At 41.0% G+C, this 16,414-nt stretch overlaps 3 protein-coding genes across 11 annotated transcripts in view; 1 reads left to right on the forward strand and 2 right to left on the reverse strand.

Annotated features, from left to right (window-relative positions):
* Positions 1 to 314, reverse strand: part of LOC116217052 (uncharacterized) — a 42,519-nt gene extending 42,205 nt beyond the window's left edge. For 3 of the 9 annotated variants that reach the window (XR_014884630.1, XR_014884638.1, XR_014884628.1), the window contains exons 1-2: positions 202 to 314; positions 11 to 95 (exon numbers count right to left, since the gene is read on the reverse strand). Coding sequence is in view for 3 of the 9 variants with exons in the window: in XM_085229208.1 (XP_085085334.1) it covers positions 11 to 95; positions 198 to 246 (134 nt within the window). In the remaining 6 variants the exon portion in view is untranslated. Of the gene's footprint in view, positions 1 to 10; positions 96 to 197 lie in introns of all 9 variants that reach the window. The other 6 variants (XR_014884631.1, XR_014884634.1, XR_014884629.1 and 3 more) reach the window with 2 other exon arrangements.
* Positions 315 to 1,904: 1,590 nt separating this feature from the next.
* Positions 1,905 to 7,596, forward strand: YARS2 (tyrosyl-tRNA synthetase 2). Its single transcript, XM_003202444.5, has 5 exons — positions 1,905 to 2,751; positions 3,941 to 4,108; positions 5,279 to 5,434; positions 5,779 to 5,949; positions 6,458 to 7,596. The coding sequence occupies exons 1-5, from the start codon at positions 1,952 to 1,954 to the stop codon at positions 6,615 to 6,617; spliced, it is 1,455 nt and encodes a 484-aa protein (XP_003202492.4). The 5' UTR covers positions 1,905 to 1,951; the 3' UTR covers positions 6,618 to 7,596.
* Positions 7,597 to 12,544: 4,948 nt separating this feature from the next.
* The window catches only part of DNM1L (dynamin 1 like), a 35,102-nt gene continuing 31,232 nt past the window's right edge, over positions 12,545 to 16,414 (reverse strand). Inside the window, 2 exon segments of the mRNA XM_085229244.1 lie at positions 12,545 to 13,435; positions 14,631 to 14,790. Of these exon segments, the coding sequence (XP_085085370.1) occupies positions 13,379 to 13,435; positions 14,631 to 14,790 (217 nt within the window). The 3' untranslated portion in view covers positions 12,545 to 13,378.

Consider the following 16,414-nt stretch of genomic DNA (forward strand, 5'->3'; position numbering starts at 1 on the left):
GGTAACTCACAGCTTTTTGTTTTCACTTTGTGAATTTTCCATGTGTAGAGCCAAGGTGCACACCTCTTCTTTCTTCAGGAGAAGAACCAAAGGATCTGAGGAAAGAAACAATATAAATAGAAGTTAATCAAATAGTCTTGGGGAAAAAAGTAGCTAATATCATAAAATTAGCATTAGTAAAATTAAGGCAAACATACTGACAGACACTGTTGTTTTTGTTGGTGTCGAAGTTCCTTTAAGTGCCATGTGACTTGTGTAAGCCACTCCCTTTGTGCTGCTATACCAACAGCACTGATTTATTTCAAGAATGCAGTGGGAAAGAACAAGGAAGTTAACAGGCAAAGATGCCGAATCCAATTTGCTATTAAATCACTACAGAATCATTGTGGTTGGAAGGGACCTCTGGAGATCATCAAGTCTTACCCACTGAAGCAGGTTCCCTACATTAGGTTATGCAGCAAAGTGTCCAGGTGGGTCTTGAATATCTCCAGAGAAGGAGACACTACAGTCTCTCTGGGCAGCCTGTTCCAGTGTTGTCACCCTCACAGTAAGGAAGTATTTCCTCCTGTTCACATGGAACTTCCCGTGTTTCTGTTTTTGCCTATTGCCTCTTGATCTTGTCACCACATACCACTGAAAAGAGCCTGGCCCCATCCATTTGACCCCCATCCATTAGATACTTATAAACATTGATAAGATCCCTTTCTCAGCCATCTCTTCTCCAGGCTGAACAGTCCCAGGGCTGTCAGCCTATCCCCATAAGGGAGATGCTCTGGGCCCTGAATCATCTCTGTGGCTCTCCACAGGTCTCTCTCTAGATTATCACTGTCTTTTTTTAACGGAGGAGTCCAGAACTGGGCACAGTACAGCAGATGCGACCTCACCAGGGCAGAGCAGAGGGATCGCCTCCCTTGACATGCTGGCCATGCTCTTTTTAATGCATACCAAGTTGGCCTTCTGGGCCACAAGGCCACATTGCGGGCTCATGGCCAACCTGTTGTCCACCAAGACACGCAGGTCCTTCTGTACAGAGCTCTTTCCAGCAGGTCAGCCCCTAATCTGCATTGATGCATTCAGTTATTGCTCCTCAGGCACAGGACTCTACAGCTGCTCTTGCTGAACCTCATAAGGTTCCTTTCTTCTCAAGCCTCAATTCTGTCTGGGACTTGCTGAACAACAGCAGAGCATTCTGCTATGTCAGCCACTCCTCCCAGGTTTGTATCATTAGCAATCTTGCTGAGGGTGGACTCCATACCTTCATTGAGGTCACTGATGAAGGGATCCTGAATACGACTGGACCCAGTACCGATGCCTGGGGCACATCACTAGCTACGGGCTTCCAACCAGACTGCACAACTGATGCCAACTCTCTGAGCTCTGCCAGTCAGCCAATCCTCAACGCACCTCACGGTCCGCTCATCTATCTCACACTTCCTAAGTTTAAACCAAAATGGTGTTTGCAGCAGGCTCTGATTTAGAAGCCTTACAAATTCTAGTGTGAATTTTAAAGTTCTAACGCTGCAATCTTACTAATTCAGCCACCTGCTGTAAGTCCCGCCAAATGAATTACTCAAAACTGAAGACCCGATTTACAAGGCAAGTTCTTTAGACTGAAAACATTTGAAATCCTGACACTTAGGGATGACAGGTTGGGGGAAAAATGAAGGATGAATCAAGGCACTGTTATTTCTGTGCTCATTTTCTTTGCTATTGTGGGAGACACAACGCTCCCACAATGCGGGCTGCTGGATAGCCTGGTCTCGTATTAAATGTGGAGGTTGGTGGCCCTACATGTGGAAGGTGGGTTGGAGATTCACGATCCTTGAGGACCCTTCCAACCCTGGCCATTCTGTGATTCACCACGGTCTCTCCGCACGGCTGGGGCGGGCAGTAACGCGGCGCCTCCCCACGCCGGCTCCGCCCCGCCGCATCGCAGCGTGCCCCGCACAAGATGGCGGCCCCCACGGTGTCGCGGCGGTGTTGCCGCGCGGCGGGGTTGTTTGGCGCTCTGCGGCGGGCCCGGCCGCCCGGAACGCGGCACGTCCACGAGCGGCCGCAGCGGGCGCGCGGCGCCAAGGGGCTGCTGGCGGCGCAGTGCGAGCGCGGCCTCTTCCAGGAGGTGTTCCCGGCGCAGGGCGCGGACGAGCAGCTGGAAGCGCTGCTGGAGCCGGGCCGCCCGCCCGTCGCCGTTTACTGCGGTTTCGACCCGACGGCGGACTCGCTGCACGTCGGGCACCTGCCGGCCGTCATGGCGCTGCTGCATTTCCAGCGCGCCGGACACACCGTCCTGGCCGTGGTGGGCGGCGCGACGGCGCGGCTGGGCGACCCCAGCGGCCGCGAACGCGCGCGGGAGCCGCTGGAGGCCGAGAAGGTGCGGGCCCACGCGCGGGGACTGCGCGAGGGGCTGGGGCGGCTGCTGGAAAACCACCGCGCGCTGTTCTGGGCGGCGGGCGGAGGGCGGCCCCTGGGCCGGGCAGAGCTTCTGGACAACGCGTGGTGGCTGGGCCGCGAGCCGCTGCTCGACTTCCTGTGCGGCGCCGGCGGCCGCCTCCGCATGGGCACGTTGCTGAGCCGGCAGGCCTGCCAAGCACGGCTGCGCAGCGCCGAGGGCATGAGCCTGGCCGAGTTCCTGTACCCAGCCCTGCAGGCGTACGACTTCTTGCATCTCCACCGGCACCACGGCTGCCGCGTGCAGCTGGGCGGCGCCGACCAGATGGGCAACATCATGTCCGGATACGAGCTCGTCACCAAGTACGTGGGGACAGGGCGCGAGGCTGCGGTGGACGGTGGCCGTGCTCGGGGACCTGCTGGTCGTCCGGGTGGGCGGTGGGGGCCGGCGGCATCCCAGCTTGGATCAGAAATAGCGCAGCCAGCGGGAGCGGGGCAGGGGTCGTCCCTCTGTATTCGGCATTGGTGGGACCCCATCTCGAGAGCTTTGTTCATTTCTGGGTCCTTCAATGCAAGAAAGACACTGATGTCCTGGAGCGTGTGCACAGAAGGGCGGTGAATCTGTAAGGGGTCTGGAGCTCAGGGCTTGTGGGGAGCGGCTGAGGGAACTGAGATTGTTCAGTCTGGTGAAGACGAGCTTAGGGGAGACCCCATCACTTTCTAGGACTGCCTGAAAGGAGTTGTGGTGTGATGGGGCTCGGCCTCTTCTCCCAGGTAACAGTGATAGGATGGGAATGGCCTCAAGTTGTGCCAGAAGAGGTTCAGGTTGGATATAAGGAAACATTTCCTCTCAGAAAGAGTGGTGCTGCAGTGGCACAGGCTGCCCAGGGAGGTGGTGGAATCATTGTCCCTGAAGAAGGTATTCAAGAACTGTATGGATGTGGCACTGAGGGATGTGGTCAGAGGGCATGGTGAGAATGAGTTTGTGTTGACCTAGGTAATCTTAGATATCTTTTCCAACCTTAATGACTCCATGATTCAAACATCCTGAAAGACAGCATGCAGACAGATCTGCTGCTGCCAAATACTTTCAAGGTGCAATCGCACCAAAGTGAAGGTGTAATATGTGCCTAGAGATGGCTGCAGTGCTTCCCCCAGAAACACAGTGAAAGCTGCTGCTGAATGTTTGCTTATCCCCAATTTAGGTGCCAGTCTCGCATAATTCAGAGGCACTGCTGAGTGTAGGTGGCAAAGTTTGGCCTTGTGTATGTGCTTGACAAGACACTCAGAACAGAAAAAAATACTGTAGGTATTCTAACTCACAGGCAGCCTCAGTTACTATTCAGAGCAGAACACAGAAGGTACAGGTCACGTTAACTTGCTAGTGCTGCTGCTCACAAAGCTGTTTTACATACTTCATTGCACAAAGAATTTAATTTTTTAAGTTTTGACAGCTGTATAACTGCTTTACATAAGGGATAGTATCTTACAGGATGCCTGAGTTTTCTTAACGATGACCAAACTGATTTTTCGTCTTCTCTAATCCTGACAGGATGACAGGAACAGATGTGTTTGGAATTACTGTGCCTCTTATTACCAGTACTACTGGAGATAAACTGGGAAAGACTGCTGGCAATGCAGTTTGGCTAAACAGAGATAAGACTTCTCCGTTTGAGCTGTATCAGTTTTTTGTTAGACAACAAGATGACATAGTTGAGAAGTAAGTAGTTTTTCTTCATCTGTCTTCCTAGCTTTGTTTATGACACTACATCCTGATGGTCTCTGTAACTGTTGCATGCGGGTGTACTCCCAGTACATGCACATGTATTTATATAGTGGATCATCTTACATAGTCTTTGGGCTGACTGCACTCCACCTGGGACACCACTGGCCTACATAAAGACACACGTAGTAGATAGTTACACTGCAGCAGTAGCACAGTTAAAAAGGAGAGAAAACAATGCTGTTTTAAGTCCATGGCAGACAATATAAGTTTATCTACAAGGCAGAGGTTTTCAGAATTCAATTTTAAGTCATTATTGAAAGTAAAAAAACAAAGGCAGAGGAGTGAAACAGAACCAACAAAGTTCACGTAGCTGGTCAAATTGCTAATTGCTTGAGCCTTCTCAAAGCAAGTAGTAATCAGCACCCCACACTAAGGTTTAATAGTGTAACTGCAGTACAAATATCTCTCATAACTTGGCTTGATTCTTATATGGAGGTTCTGCATCCACAGCACTTTTCAGACTGAAAAAAGGCTGTGTGGATATTTAACATTAAAATGTTTCATGCTTTCAGACTTAGTAATCATGGAAGTACCTTCATTAATACATTGAATTCCACACAGCTGCATGCCCATTTAAATAATCCTTGTTGTAAAGAGTATACTTCTGATATGCACCTTTAAATTCTTGATTATCCTAAATAATCTTCTGCAAGGTACTCAGTCATCAACGCACAGCATAATTCTCTCTGGTGATCAGCATAGCTGCATTGCTTTGCATTAATATATTGTGTAACTACTAAGGATATAAGTTAGAACCTCCCAAGTAGACACACAATTGCAGTACGTTCTCTAAAGTACATTTCATTAGAAAAGTAAATTCCTGATTGCAGTACAAGCTTCATAAAAGCTTTTGGCGCTGTTTTATTTCTGTACACATTGTCCTTAATAAAATGGTTAAAAAAAAAAACAAAAAAAAACTAGTTACCATTTTAAATTTAAGTATGTGGGCAAAAACAAAGAGTTGTTTGAAAGAATAGCTATAACATGGATTTCCTAAAGAAATAAAAATCATCTTAGTGCAGTTAATGAAGTTTGAATGACAAGGACAGGAAATCTGCAATGATGGTTTTATAGACAAAAAAAAATTTTTTTCCCTGCTCATAGATACCTGAAACTCTTCACCTTTCTTCCTCTTGAGGAGATTGACCACATCATGGAAATGCATGCCAGAGAGCCTGAAAAATGGGGCCCTCAGAAGCGACTTGCTGCAGAAGTAACGAAACTTGTCCATGGGAGAGAGGGGCTGGAGTCTGCTAAGAGGTGAAGTTCATTTTGTTGAGCAATTCTCTTTCAGATATATCCGATGGTAGTTTAGTTATGTATAGCTTTTCAGGGTCTGGTTTAATGGAGTTAGCTGAGGCTTTGCTATTAAGAGAAATATATAGCAATGCACTAGACTTAAGAGATACATAAACTGTATTAAAATTGCAAGAGAGTGGAGTCCAAAAAAAACCATGAATTCAAAGTTGGAAGAGTAGCTCCTAAATTCTTTTGTTACTGTGAGGAGCATCAGAAGAAGTTGGGGAGGGGAATCTGTTCAGTTGAACTGTGCTTTATCCAAAGATGAGACTAGAACTGATTCTGAATGATTTTTGTTGTCACAGGTGCACCAAAGCCCTTTATCACAGCAGCGTGGAGGCACTGGAAGCTATGTCTGACCAGGAGTTACAGGAACTTTTTAGACAGGCTCCTTCTGCTGAATTGATACTTGAACCTGGAATGACTCTGCTTGACCTGTGTCGCAAAGCAAATGCCATTCCACATGGACCTAGTGGGTATGTTATCAGCCCCACTCTTCAGCATTTCCTCAATTAAATGGGTGGAAGTGGTGTGCTCACTTCAACAAGAGGTCAGAATAACCAAAACAGATGGTAATGTGTAAGTTACCTGCATACCATAGAATCATAGAATGTCTTGGGTTGAAAAGGACTATAATGATCATCTAGTTTCAACCCTCCTGCTATGCGCAGGGTCACCAACCACTAGACCAGGCTGAGATGGGAGGCCTCATTGTATTCTGAAGAGAAAGTGTAGGATAATGCAGTGTCATGTACCATAGCTCTAAAACACACAGGTGAGAAAGAGACAGCAACAGATTATGTTCCTTTTCCCTCTCAGGAGGAGTGGATGTGCACAAGACTTAAAATTTATTCAGTTTCAAATTAAACCAAAGAAACATCTGAAATAGCTCTTAACTGATCTTTCAGTACTTACCAGCAACAGATATCATCCTCTTGCAATTACTCATTGTTTTTTTGTTGTTGTTTTTTTTTTTTTTTAAAGGTACCAGAAAATTACAGATGGTGGAGTTTCAGTAAATGGGATTCGTGTAACCAATCCTGAGGCTGTTCTTATTCTTGGACAGCATATTCTCAAGAATGGAGTATCATTGCTTAGGATTGGAAAGAAAAACTACTACATTATAAAATGGCTCCAATTGTGACAAGAAGAATATCTTCCTAAAATTAGATACCACTTCAACTCTGTTTCTTGAAGAATGTAATTGAAGACATTTCTATACTGTGCATTATTATGCAGCTCACAAACTGCCTAATAGCATAGTTTCAGTTTTCAGAATACATCAACAGGGTTCAAATAAAGGCAGCTGAGATTCTAAACATGTATGATTTCATGTTTTAGCTCTGGAAGTGAATCACTGAACCAGAAAGTAATAGAAATCCATACCAGATTTTTTCCTCATCTGCTGTCAGTCTCATTCCTTCATGGTGATCACACTTCACGTAGGCCACAGATTGCATATAGCAGAAAAAGCTGCACGCTATATTATGGCAGTTGCACACCTACACTGGATTAACTCCACTAAAGTTATGTATTATAATTTGTTACAGCTGGGCTTTTTCTTAACTTACTCCTTTTTAAGTTAATGCAGTGGCTGTCAGTATCAGCTGTTGCCCATGAAGAGTACGGATTCGTGTGATGTGCTCTCTCCATTAAGAAACAAGATACAGATCTAAAACACCAAAAAGGAGTGTTTGGAATTGCTTTGGAAACAGGTACCACTGAAGTACAGAACTGGAACACTGCCACAGCTCTTAGAAGTTACACCGATGAAGAGAGATTTCAAGCACCATTCACAAAATATGCATGAGAAGATGTAAAGATGCATTTCAAGGAACCAAGATGGAAACTCTCTTCCAACTACTGAATTGTAGGTGGGAGGGGCAACTGTCACCAGATAAGCTACAGAATAATTCACAACAAGATGTGCAGTGGGATACTTGAAACCTGTCCTAACAGGATGGATGCTGCTGTTGACTTTTGACTTCATCCTAACATAGAAAATCAGGATAAGTGGGTAAGGACAAACAACCTACTACCAACAGTTTTTTGTATTTTTTTTTTTCTTAGCAGGTTTGGTTTAAAGCTGTAGAAGATTCACAATAAATAAGTGAAACAGTTAAGTCCTGATAAGTAAGCTTATTATTGGTTACATATGGGAGCATAATGCATATGAGCTTTGCAGCTTTATTGTGGTAATACGGAACAGATTCACTTCTTGAAAAGGGAGGGGAGATAGATAAGTGTTTTTGCAACTAAAATCCAACCCTTCAGATAGGGCAACATGCAAAAGCAGCACCTTTTCATTACAGAACACAAAATCATCCTAGTGCTTATGGCCTTGCTAACATTTGGGATCACAGCTTCCCATTCCCTTGTAAGGCCAGCACGAAGGTGAGGACATACTTCAGGGAGTAGATAGAAACACATTACATTTAAAGGCAGTGGTGTTTTATTCACTGTTCTGGAAAAAAAAACACCTTCACTGCTAGCCACTGATACTGCTTACACACCTGAAATTTGTACAGTGCCTTGCTATCTTCAAACTTTTCCCTTCCTGCATTGATGTTGCTTATGGAACATCAGCCCCACATTATTTACAGTCCTGTCACCTAAACAACGCAAAGCTACACATGGTTACCAAAAATATTAGTAGTAAAAGTTGATATAAATGACATAGAACTGGATAACTGACTGCGAACTACAGTAACTTAGCAGACAAGCTCAAACTCTTGTGTTTTTTGTTGTTTTTGTTTGTTTCTGAAGGGACCCTTCCTTCCTTCCCCAGTGTAAACAAGTGTGAAATCCTCTTGGATTTATAAAGTGATTGTTTTGGGCACTGACTGCAGTATAGTTTGCAAGGATTAGGTTAATCCTTGTTGGAGGGAAATGCTTTCTAGTCTGTCAAACTGTATCATCTTACAGTCTCACAGTCATAGCAGCTGCAAGGAGAGAGACCCTAAACTCAGCTGTATAGACAGTGGTATTTATCATCATCTCTCATTGTTGGAATAAGTCATTTTCAGCTGCTTCAAAACCATCTAATATGTAAGAATTGGGAAATAACTACAAGAAATTCTAACACTTCTCAAGGACCCCTACATTGTCTATCTTTCAGGAAAGGGGAGGAGGGGAGTGGTGTTTTTTACTTAATCAGCTCAGTGATGGTTTTATCTGCAGTCAACCAAGATTTCAGTAATAACAAGTTATGGTGACTTATTGCTTGTACACCAGGGTTTATCTTTCAGATTAAGCTGTAACATGATGGTGCTTCACTACATAGAGTTAATAGTGTTATTTTCAGTGTAAGATCCCACTTATTCGCTTAATGATATATCCACATCCTATATATTATTTTACTATCTGTAATATACAATAGTATATAACAATATTGTGTATATTCTATAGCTATATGAAGACAAAAAAGTACTTAAGTTATTCCTACCTTGCAAAGAAAAAAAATATATACATCCTGTCAGTTCTCAAGACCAGTTTGTGTTTCTTGCAATATGCCTTATGCTGCAATAATGGTCAGAGCTATCCTAACATACAAAGAAAAAAATCCAAACACAGTTCTGATGGGAAAATGATAGAGGAGCGGGGAGAGAAGCTAAGCAGTTTTTAAAAATTTGCTTTCCTAGAAGATCATCTACTTTGTGTGCTTTTGCATTTACCTTGTTTCTTACGTGGCAGAAGCATTGCAGCAATCTAAAAACATGCACCTGAGAACAAAATACACCAGTGCACATCCATATTAACCTCCAAATAAACACAAATAGGAGTTAACAGCTACTTTCTGCTTACAGATAGAACTCCTAGGAGTAGATTAAGTCATTTTTCATACCTAATCTCCTCCTGCTTTTTTTCCCTCTGTATCCACAGATCCTTATATAGTCTCAAATTTCAATTTTTTTTTTTAAAGCATTAGCACCCACTTTCATGAAGTATTAAAAGGATTTTATTTGTTTTTACAAATACAAAATTGAAAAAGTTAAATTCTCTGTATACAAGATTTATAATGAGATCCATCAACTCCAAGAGCTTTATTGTGTGCTTCTTTCTAACCAGCTCCTAACAATCCAAACCCTTCCCTGATTCTTTTTAAGAGGCGGCTGGATGCAACCACTACATATCACACACAGCCCGTACAGGGTGTTGCACCTGCGTGTTACAACAGTTAGGCCAAGAATCAAAGACAACTTAAAAACCCAGTATTCTTTCTTGGGCTGTTCTTATTCCTCAGATACCAAAATCAGGCATGTTCAGGTGATCATTCAGAGACGGTACTCATCCAGAGGTGAACAAGTGGAAATAGAGTACTGAAGTATTTACTGCATGTGCAAATGTGCAGTTTGCAAGTATAGGAAGAAAAGCAGTATTTTTGGGTCAGAGATTTAAAAAGAACAACAACGTGGGGGAAAAAAAAAAAGACCACATTTGCTCAGCAGCAGGAGACAACACAAACCAAAGGACTCGAATGCTGTGGCAGCCAGCAGTAAGTGGTGGCTGCTTTCAAGAAGCACTTACATTTCTAAAGGTGTTAACAAAGTAGGAGGTGAGAGGGCTTGCAGCAGATAAAAAAGGAGCTATTTGAACATAAAAACACCTTCAGCAGTTTAAAAGATGTAGCTGTATGGACATAAAACAGTACACAGTTGGTCTACTCTTTTTTAACTTCAAGGAATTAATCATCTAATTCTCTCACCTCCAAATGTAGAGTTTGACTGGCAACAAGTTAAAAAAAAACAGATGCATTTGAGAACTTCAGTATCTGCAGAAAACACTGCTTGCATAACTGAAGGATTTAACTGAAGGGGAAAAAAAAGACTCAAAATTATGCAATTTTGAAACAGAAACAGCAGACTGGTAAGTTTTTTCCCCCTGCTGCAGTTCCATAAAGCAGGGACCTGAGTTTGCAGCATGTTCCATTTAGCATCTCTCGTATTTAGTCCTCCATACCACAGAGGTTAAAAATGAGTTTCACTTCAGTTTGTTACATTTTACTTCAGAACACAGTTTGAAGCAGACAGACACTCCCGTTACCCACCAAGTGAAGTTCGAAACTGACTACTAAAAGACTCACAAAATTTATTGACAAACTTTTCACACAGATACTGTGTTTTATTTACAGTACTACCACACACAGGTCAGGTATTAATGTCAAACATTTACTAGTCTAAACTGGCTACAGACATTGTTCTCTCTGTGACTATTTCACAGGAGGGAAGTTGTTTGCTTTTGTTTTTTGTTTTTTAACTAAACTGAAAGTTGATCATTGATGACAGAAATATTTCAGGTTTAAATTAAGTGAGGTTGACTGTAAGAGATGTATAACCTAATCTAGTGAGACTTCTCACCAGTCTGCCCAGTATTTCTTCTAATGGTGGCAGCAACAATAGCACTTAGTTCTGTTTCAGGCAATCCATTGTTTGAAAACAATTAATGGCCACCAGTTGCCTATCAACCCTATTACTTAAATAACTGCAGCAACTGTTACAAGAAATAAAAATGATGAATTGCAGGAGGGCAACTGCAAACTTAAGGCTGTACAAGTATTCTTAGCTATCCTCCAAACTTGTAAGGGTATACAGTCTTGCCACCTGAACTAAAAGTGAGTTCAAAACTTTATTTCTGGGATCATTCATTTTGTATAGTATCTGTTTATTTAATAACAGGGCTGTTACAGCATGGAGTTTTCAAGATTTGCATTGAGGTTGACAAGTTCATTTCTTGGCACTCAAACATTCCCAAATTAAAAATGTTTATAAAGCAAAAAAATAAAAAATTGGAACATTAAAAAAAAAAAAAAAGCCACAGATAAACACTTTGGAGACTTCACATGACATTACAGAGCCAGTTATCACTTGCAAGACATTCTTAAATAAATAGAATTCATCTGCTTTACGTAGCACTTGAAAACTTTGTAATTCAGAATATCCCTTGACAACAGACTGCTGATTGACATTTGGGAGTAAAAGCATGGGTAGCTGTTCACTTAGGGACAGTTCTGTTTTGTCGAAAACATTTCTTAGATGCCAAAAGTACAAGGGAAGGAGATGCCAGGGGAATTCCAACTACAAATGTAATGCTTTTGACCAAATTCTTAAAAGCTTTCACTGTTGACTAAAATTCACTTGAGAAGTGGCTTGCACTTCATTACATTTGCATTTCTTACATCTGAGAACTACCATCCCTGAATAAGAAGTTATAAGATACAATTACTTCCTTTATATTCGTTATACGTAACATAAACGTCGTGACTTTTTAGGCTGTTTAAAAAATACAGATTACATTTCTGTGTCCTGTGTGAATTACTTCAGATAACACATAAAATAACGAGAATTGCACGTGAGACTTAACTCCTTGTGTTTGCAGTGGTGCCAAACTCAAAATTATTATGTGAAAGAACAAATTTTTAAAACAGACCTTGTCGGAAACTGAGACCTTAACAGTTTTTTAATTTTTAATCTTTAGCAGCTTACAACAGGAATTCAGTTTCTGTTAACTGATGAAATGAGAGAGGAACTGAATAGGGGAATAAAAACCTCACAGTACTGGCCCAACATACTAAAAGAAGACTGTGGCTGTTAACAGCTGTGTCTCATTTTTCACATGCAAGTCGTGTTAAAGATAAAATATCAGCAACACCACAGTACACATTTTTTACTTTATACAAAAAAGTAGATCTGTTTGAAAAGTACATGCAAGTGTGCTTGTTGGAATTTAAATAATTTTTTTATTCATAAAAATTAAAATGCTTATCCTTTAAAGGTTAGTGTGAACAGTGTTTGACTGCATGAATTACAATCAGAAGAAAATAACTCAACTTCCAACTTAAGATTTCCTAATGTGATTGTCCTTAAAAAAAAAAAAAAAAGAAAAAAAAAGAAAAAAAGAACTACTTACAGTACAATTTTCCTTAAAAGTAACTGTGATCTCTAGTATAAATATTCCAATCTCGCAGGCTTTCTTTCATACTGTCCTATCTTCCAAAGTTTGGTAGTAAGTTGTGGGGATCCCCTTCTCCCTGGCCAACTTGATCTGTTTTTGAAAAAAACACTTGTTATCCCGTAACAGTTTTGAAATCCATTTTTATTTTTTTTTTTCAGTTGTGCCAGAACAAATTTACTATTGGATGGTCCAGGGGCTTGGTCCCAAGGGGAAGAAAGGGGAAGGTGTTCTTGTACCTGATTATAACCCCCAACATGTTTACGCAAGCTCCAGTGCACATCAACAACTTGGCACCCACTTGTCAGTAGGCCATTACTTGTTCACAAGCTCCAGGCTGATTCATCCTACATGATACTCCTCCATTAGATGAAGTTCAGAATTTTGTCTGCAGTTTTTAACATTTGGAAAGAAATGGGGACACACATGTAGCAATACGGTAGACATCTCTACTGTGCTATAAAATTGACACCTCCATCTGTCATAGTGCATGCAATATAGTCATGAAAGAAAATACTTGGTGCTCTCTTCTCTTCACAGTATTTAAACTTCTATTGTAAAAGCAGCTTAAAACTATGCCACAAGACTACACTGTCCATCTTAACCACAGGCAACCTGTTTAGCAAATCAGGCACTGGAACTTCAGTGTTTTTCCCCAAGTTCAAATGAGCCTGTCACTGAGACAGTAGACTTGGTCTGCTTTAATTTGCACCAGAAAGCTGGTAAGGAAACATTTAGAGCCATTTATTATGTGGATTAAATACGACTTATTTTGCAAAATACAGCATATTTTTCTGTTTGCAAATCAAACCAACTGTCTTTACATGAGCAGATTTACACAGTTGCAGTACACAGATAAGAGTTCATAAATAAAAATTCTACTCCGTATACCATGCCTAGCAATTTTGAAGTCAATGTAACCTCCAACGCATATAAATAGCGTGGCTGGTACAGTCTTCACCAAAGATGTGTCTCCCGAATCTCTGCAATGATTTGACTGGCTCGCTGCAAGGCCTGTGCAAAGAGAAACAAAACCACCAGTGTTAACTGGTATTTCTGAAAAGATTTCTGAAGGAAGCAAGGATGGCAGTCAGAAAGCGTGATGTTAGTATTTAAATCGAAGCCAGTCGTTTTCATTAGTGGTAATAACCAGGAAGGACATTGATAAACAACTATAGAAGCTTGCATCTGCAAAAGATCATGCAAGTGAGAACTACTACGAAACAGAAGATAGTGCTAAGACTTTAGCAAAGGTACAATTAAATTGTCTCTCTAGAGATAAGAGAATTGAGTTACTTTAAAACTGCATTTCTGGTTATAAGCGAAAAGAACTCGCTGCCATTCTGAGCAACATGCTTATCTTAATGTTTCATATGTGTATATACATAAATTCTCAAGAAGAGCAGATCTTTTCACCATACACAATTTTAATGCTTTGAATATCCCCCATAAAACGGAAGGGGAAACTGCACTTCTATTATTTCTGTATTTAGGTGCAGTCTCTACAGTCTAGCCTGCTAAACTTCAGAAGTTTAAACTGTTTTGGTTTACGCTCAGAATACCAACTAATACTGATAATAATTTTATTCCAATGAAGCTTAGAGTTAATACACTTTCCCTCCTCATGTACTTTTATCATACAGTTGCAAAGACTGAACTTGCTACAGGCATCTTGGGTAAGCAGTATCTCAGGGCATCTAATCTCTCAAACGTGCACTGTTGGAACAGATTGTGCTGTTCACAAGAGAGAAGCACCTGTTTATACTTCTTTAGTGAAGCTGCACTGTTATTTCAGAGGCATTCTTTTCTAAATAGGTCAATCCTAAGGAGCATTTCAGCTGTAGCAGACTGATACGTCACATAACTAAATAATGAAGAAATGAGGTTTTTTTTTTTAAACATCAGTATGTCCCACATTCATTGATACAGACGTACACGGCAGTCACGATAACTGAGTCTCAACATTTCCTCTGCTTATACTATAAGGAACTCTAGATCCACTAGCCACTGGCCTGTAGACTGTGTGAAGATGGGAACAATAGTTAAAAGACTGTAATCTATTTCCCAGAAAAGAACTACGGAACACAATAGAGCAAATAAGTAAGAGCAAGTGATCAGAAACAAAATCTACCATTTACATGGTTTCAGCTTCATCAACTATTCCCATAAGGCTCCGATCTTTTTCTGTCTTTTTTTCTTTTTTGAATACCTTTAGCATGTCAGCTGCCTCTTTTCTGCGCTGTGCCATGTCTTCAGATTCTGTCAGAAGGTCATCCAACAGCAAGGATTTATACAGCTGGCCCACCAGCTCACTCTGAAGAGTGTCTTTCACGTGGTTCACCAGAAAATGCATCACTGCCTTTGGCACACTGCAAGCACATAAAGATTGTTTCTTCAGGACATAATAAAACCAGGCCTACATCAAAGAATTCACAACAAACAAACAGCAACAGAACCTTGGCTCAAACTACCAGGAATCTACCACTGACATATATAAAAAGCTTTCTATCTCAAGTAAATAAAGTATCCTGTGCAATTTAAAAGATGAATGTCTTCCACATGAGATGGTTGTATTGTAAAGGATGTGAATATATACTGTGAAAAGTACATGAAAAATAAATTATTTTTTTTACCACTAAGGACCAGAGACCAAATCTCCACTATGCTAGGCATGACAAAAAGGCTATGTCACCCTAGAATCAACCGTATGTGCAAATGCAAAAGGAAGAGTCAAGGAAAGGATTGATATATCTAATCTTAATCCAATACTGAAAGCAGGATTCCTGTTCAAATACCAGCCTGAATAATCTCTAAAATAAGGCAACACAGGCATAAAGGCAATTTACAACAGCAAATGGATTTGAAATGTGCAAAATGTCTTGTTTAAAATGGAAGCAAGGTACAATCAATGCCAATTCAAGAACAATCCTTCAGAAAAAGACTACAGAATCTGTAAAGCAACATTTTTCAGTTCTATATTAGGCTACAATACCCCCCAATGAAACCATGTTTTAGCTCAGATTTCCATACTGCTAAAATTCCTGGGAAAAAAATAAATACAAGTACTGAAACTACTGGAACCTGATCTTCTTGGGGACTTAAGGTATGTGTAGGAATACTTTTCTGAAAAGGTGAAAATAAAATCACTATACTAGAACAGTACCAGAATCTAACGATATAAATGGAGTATCAAAAGTCAAATTACTGCCCCTTGGGTTATTTCATCAGAATAGCAGCAGCTGACAATGAAAATATCAATCGTCCTTCCCAACTATAAATAAAAAAATATCAGTTTAAACAACCACTTTGTTGATGTAACACTGTAAGTAATATTTTACAACGAGAGTAGACTGGGATCTGACATACAGTCAGTACTGACTCACTGAGCAGTAATTCCATGTGATCTCATGTGCCCACAGTGCTAAATCCAAATCAAAACCATTATCCTGGGCAGATCAAAAGGTTTTGCTCAAAAGAATGCACTTAATTCAAAGTATCATGCAAGTCTGAACAGTTAGATCCAAGACGAACCTAGATCCATCCAACACATGTCAACTTTTGGAATCATACTCCCACATTTGGTTGGGAATTTTCCTCACTATGCTCTACTGCTTTAAGGTTTTTTACTGCTGGCTGTGGAGTGACTTCTGGGAAATCATGATGAGACTACATAAGTCTATTAATAGTAAAATAATTAATTTTACATTTCTTTACATTACTTTTCAAGCTGATGCATTTCAAATTTTACCAAAAGAAGAACTTAAGAAGTCTAAAATATTTTGGGAGTCACCTGGCTAAGAGTGAGAACAAGACTCTGGTATCTATCCCAGCACAGCTTTGAATCTTCCAAATAAGAGAATGAATCAGCTTTGCAAGTACAATGTGGGATGGACATGAGTGCAGTCTTTAAAATATATTTCTTAAAAATATTTCTGAAATAGGTCAGGATGTTTTAATGAATCAAAATTGCAATACTTGGGATAGCATTTTTGC

Source organism: Meleagris gallopavo, chromosome 1, assembly GCF_905368555.1.
Source record: "Meleagris gallopavo chromosome 1, MGAL_WU_HG_1.1, whole genome shotgun sequence".
Taxonomy (NCBI): Eukaryota; Metazoa; Chordata; class Aves; order Galliformes; family Phasianidae; genus Meleagris; species Meleagris gallopavo.